The sequence below is a fragment of the Neolamprologus brichardi genome, chromosome 10, assembly GCF_056152115.1.
Source record: "Neolamprologus brichardi isolate AB-2024 chromosome 10, ASM5615211v1, whole genome shotgun sequence".
NCBI lineage: Eukaryota > Metazoa > Chordata > Actinopteri > Cichliformes > Cichlidae > Neolamprologus > Neolamprologus brichardi.
The window spans coordinates 21,015,457-21,020,539 of record NC_142113.1 but is presented as its reverse complement, the minus strand read 5'-3'; the positions used below and the strand labels follow the sequence as shown (position 1 = coordinate 21,020,539).

The 5,083-nt window shown below is 40.2% G+C and overlaps 1 protein-coding gene across 1 annotated transcript; it reads right to left on the bottom strand.

Moving 5' to 3' along the window:
• Window positions 1-217: 217 nt before the first annotated feature.
• Window positions 218-4,814, bottom strand: znrd2 (zinc ribbon domain containing 2). The gene is made up of 4 exons (XM_006784925.3): window positions 4,742-4,814; window positions 4,152-4,303; window positions 2,161-2,245; window positions 218-1,677 (listed from the first exon to the last, which is right to left on the bottom strand). Exons 1-4 carry the CDS (start codon window positions 4,755-4,757, stop codon window positions 1,241-1,243), a joined length of 690 nt encoding a protein of 229 aa, XP_006784988.1. The 5' UTR covers window positions 4,758-4,814; the 3' UTR covers window positions 218-1,240.
• Between the last annotated feature and the right edge of the window lie 269 nt (window positions 4,815-5,083).

Below are 5,083 nucleotides of genomic sequence, written 5' to 3'. Positions count from 1 at the left end.
AAATCCCAGACCAGCCTGCCACGCAATAAATCAAAACTTGCATGGAGATGATGCAAAAGCCATAAACATTTATTTTGCTTCAACACATCATTCTCACATTAAAACTATATTTTGATGTGTTTCTGTGCCCCTGTAAACGACTTTAAACCCCACCTTGTGTGTGGATGGTGTTGTGTATGGAACCAGCCCTCTTATGAAAAGAAACAAGCTGCAGAGCTCCTGAACAAGAAGTGCTTTATTGTGATACATTATTAGAAATCTTTAACTACCTTGATCAACACTGAAGCTGGCTTTTCCTCTATCAACATACAATTCAGAGTATATTTGCTCTCAGCTTTTTTCAAAGTATTATGTCTGACTCCCGAACTCTGCGTGCTCTCATAGAGACATCGGCGAGCCACCTGACCGTCACCATTAGGCATCAAACACATATACAACTAAAACTTTCTACAATGACCATCTTTGCACTGCCACAATGTCAGAGACATCAGAAACAGATCCAGAATGAGCAGCAGGCTTTGTCAGACAATACAGGGCCACATTAGAGGAATGACGCATTTTGGCAAAAATACTGACTATAAATCTGAATGTAGTAAAAGATCCCTTATAGCTCTTTTCCACCGACATGTGACTAGTGTGAAGCCAGTTCTGCCCAAGGAGGACCATCCCAAATTTCCACAGGTTTGACAATCGAGTGGTAAAGAGAGGAAGAAAGGGTCATTTCTAAGGGGAGATAACAACGCAGGACAGACTCTGTTGGCTGCTTCAGCAAATCATTGGTGAATATCTGGTGATAGCCCCTCTATCAGACACTGACATCAGTGGTTTCAACTTAGGGTCCAGCATTTGTGGTGCTGTATCAAAAAAGCTGGCTTTTTCTCAATGGAAATGCATAGAAACATGTGTTAACTGGCATTTATCTCTTTGCTCTATAGATTAAACCATATTAGAAGAATTTAATCACAGAATGGGTTAAATTAATTATGCTTTTAGATTAATATCAGCTCTAACTTCCAAAAGAGTGAAAAAACAGTCAAATTTGTAACATTTCTGCCAGCTGTACAACTACTTTAATCCAAGAGTAACCGGTGCACTTTTGATGTTATATTCCTATTTTCATAATACTTTCTGACCAATTTTGAAATCATCTCTAAGCAAGAGAGAAGCTGAACCAGAGTCATTACTCCAAGACAGAGGCAAGCAGAAACAGTGTTCCAGGGTTTCAGCCAGTCTGTGGCAGCTACTGGGTGAGCTCCTTGAGGCTGCGCAGCGAGTTGGCACAGCTGTTGATGAGGCTGCAGAGCTGGATGCTCGCTTCCAGTGAGGCTGAACTTTGTAACTGGTTAGTAGCCCAGCGAAGTTTGGTGAGGACAGCTTCCTCGGCTTCCTGCAACACAAGTCGCTGGGCAGAGCTCTGTGGAGTAACTGAGGGACGAGCTGGTGCCAGGGCTGCAGTGGAGGCTGGAGTTGAAGGAGGAGGGACAGCGGGTGGAGGCAGAGGAGTTCTTCCACCTGCGGCAGCCCCCTCACAGTGCTCTGGTCTGGGCTGGGGAACGGACATATTTTCCTGACTGCTGCTGGGGCTGTCATTGAGCTCAGGAGCCTGGGACGGTGCGGGGGACTGGGCTGCGAGCTGCCTTTCCCTCACCTGGGACAATGCAGCCTGAGCATTCAGGGCTGGGAGGAAGAAAGAAAGGGCAGACAATGTAACAAGAACACAAAGTGGGCTAAAAAGATATTTATAATTATTTACATGGAAAACATAAGACTATGTGATTTAAAGGTTTAAATATCTATTGTGCGGACCGTTTGTGAAAGGGTGGTCGAATAGCAATTTATGTTCAATCTAGTTTTGCAGTGTAAATGACGGTTTCCAAATCTTCTTCTAAACAATTTGAAATTTGTAACTTTAAATGTAAATTTATCTGGTTGAGCTGAAGGGTTTTAAACAAATTCTAAGGACACTGGAGAAAACATCATTGGACGGCTGTTCCTACTCTTAATGTGTTAATGCTACTCGTTTTTTGTTTTTTTTTAATTTGTTTTATTTTTTCAGTTAATTGTTTATATGAATTCTAATGTTTGAAAATGTAATTTTGTATAGATATCTCAATGAGGTTTACCTGTATAAATACATTTGAATTTTTTTTTAATGCATACCAGGGTTGTCTTTGTCAATATCAGAGTCCAGCTCCTGGCATGAGACGCAGTAGTTTTTCTGCTGTTTGTCCTGGAGAAGAATAGTCTGAAAAAAACAAATACATAAATGATGCCACTCCTCACCTTCTGTTCATGATAACACCTGCATACGTTTTTACACAATAATAATAATAATAATAATAATTTTTTAAAAAGTGCCACTTTGCACCATCAATGACACAGCAAAACCATGTTTTTATATTTCCTAGCACAGACGATGACACAAGCCCAGGCATGTTTAACAAGAGATGATGATTTAGGACCCAAAGGAGCTACTTAACAAAAGGAAGAAAAAAAAAAAAGTTGTTTCACTGCTTGAGGCACAAATACACTGTGTAATACAACCAGGCTATGAAGTTAAACAAAAAAAGAGATATCTGCAGCTGGTGATGTGAAACCGAATGTAAACATGACTCCACATGACAGGAAGAGCGTACAGTGGATTGAAATTACTGATGCAGTTAACATGGTGGTAAAGGAGGGTTTTAACCCTCTACACCCCATAACAGTTGCTCTAAACTTCCCCTTAAATGCATGTTTCTACTACTATTTGTGTACACACTATATTTTAAAATATCGGAATAACAATTACACCTAACAACAAATTAGGGGGGGGAGACACATTTCAATTAAACATTAGGCGATAATTCACGTTTTCATCCCAGTCACTTTGTCTGGCATTCATGTGTACTAAGTGAAGACTCTCGGATCACCGTTTACCTCAGCTGTCAATATGCTGGGTGAGAATCCCCCACATGCATTTACATTGGGGGAGTTTTACAGCTTCTGAAGAAGGCTGTAAAAGTTGGTGATGAGTCAATGAGTCAGAGAAAGTCACTCCTTCCTGAAGACAGTGATACTGAGGCGAGTTGTTGAGGATATCCTGAACTTCTCTGTCAGTAACCGCTGCTTTTTCTTTTTCCCCCCTGATGTGAGCTTGTGTCAGAAGCTTTCTTTTAAGTGGATCTAATGTTGTCAGCCTCTATGAATAAAATCTCAGACAATGTGAGAGTGTAATCAAACTGTTTATTGGAGGGATTTTTATTTAGCTGGCACAATGTTAGCGTATAACCAGGTGGTGTTGTTATAGTTGGTATGTTGCCAGCTGTCTGGAGACAGGAGTGTCTAATCTGCTGACAACCAGGGGAGATCTGGACTAAATAAGTATTTTTAATGGACATTTTCTTATGTTAAAGCATGTAATTCAGTTCACAAGATGAGACTACAGGTGAGCAGGAAGAGGATGAGGTGGGCATAAGGGAGAAGTGGTGAATGAGGCAGATGAAGAAAAGAGAGAAAAAAATCCATCAACCTTCCTGGTTCCTCACACATTCAGTGTGTGAGGAAAATCACAGTGATTTTTTTCCCTTTTGATCCCACACTCGAAAATTCAGTATTTGATGAAATATGGGATGATGACGATGGGGTTTTAATTTAACAAAGTCACATAACTTTTAAAATGCCAAGAGGGTCAAAACGACCCCCTTCTTGTGTTAAACAGGTGGTTAAAAAGCTCAACAAACATATGAAATCCCAGGTAAAAAATATTATTCAATTTTATTAGGTGCAGGTTAAGTTCATTTAGTTGGAATAGTTGTTGTGAAACTGCTATTATTTTAACCTTTTTTTTAAAGCTCTTACTTAAAATTTCCAGGGATTACATTATTTAAGCCATTTCTGGGCCTACATTTGGCCTTTGCTCTCTCACTGTTTATCATGCAGTGTCAGTACTATTGCACTATAACCCTGCTGGCATCTTGTGACAATAGATCCACACTTCAAATTAGGCAGTCTTCATTTTGTTTGCTGCTGGCTGGGAGCTGCAATCATCAGGACGTTGATATTTTTCTATACTTAGAAATATAATTATTGCATATTTAATAAAATACCGTCATAACATATCAGAGGCTAACTCGCCCAACCTGACAAACACAGCGTCCTGCTTCACTCACCCCACACACTTCGCAGGCTTCTCCAAGCATCTTGTACCCTTTCAGCAGGTAGTCTCCCATCAGCTTGCTGATTTTGTCTTGCCGCTCCCTACGAGCCTGGATCACCTTCATTTCTGCTTCTGTTGGAGGCTCCCACTTAAAATCCTCTTCATCTGCAGGTCAGGAACAGCCGAAACGTTTAATTTTGTTTTAGTTTCAGATTTCACACCACAACTATCCTTCTTTCGTATTCTTAATACTTTAGGATTATAAACAGTCTTAAGCGCTGCTGTAACTTGTGGATACTATTATATGTCTGCTTCTACTTTACCGTTTCAGCGGGATTATAACAAAACCCTTTTGGCACTGTTTTGAAGTGTGACTATCACAGGTGAACTGCTCTGCTAGGAAATGACAAGCTAGCTAGCAAACCAGCCGGGCTACCGTTTGGCTAACAACATGTTTACGCTGGCAGCGACGATTTTAAAAGCAAAAATAAAGTAACCCAGAGGAACAGCCTCAATAAAAAGAATTTCTTTTTTTAAATCACAATGCAGGAAAGCAGCAGAAATGTCAAAGTCAGCATGTTTTTATAACACAAGTTCACAAACCTCCATTCAAAGCCATGTTTCTTCTGTGCTACACGTTGGACGTGATGACGCAATGCAACGCTTCTTCTTCCTCTTCGTTCGGCAAATATTTAACCACAGCTGCCTGCCCCTAGTGGTAAATAGTGGTAAAGACCACAAGAGTGAAATTTGGTGGGCAGCGTTCCCACTCCTCGCTGTTATAGTCAAAAATGGTAGCAATAGCGCCACCGTGTGCTGATTAGTTAATTAACCTAAACAATTAAATCGTTTCAGCTAAACTTATCATATGAGGATTAAGTGGATGATTTCTTCTTCTTTTTCTTCTTCTTCTTCTTCTTCTTCTTCTTCTTCTTATTGTAATAA

Bases quoted from the DNA above. Each gene is read 5' to 3' on its own strand.
- znrd2 (XM_006784925.3), bottom strand. The intron at 2,246-4,151 runs GTGAGTGAAGCA...TGTTTTTTTCAG, and splicing joins AAGCCTGCGAAGTGTGTGGG to ACTATTCTTCTCCAGGACAA. The intron at 1,678-2,160 runs GTATGCATTAAA...TCTTCCTCCCAG, and splicing joins TATTGACAAAGACAACCCTG to CCCTGAATGCTCAGGCTGCA.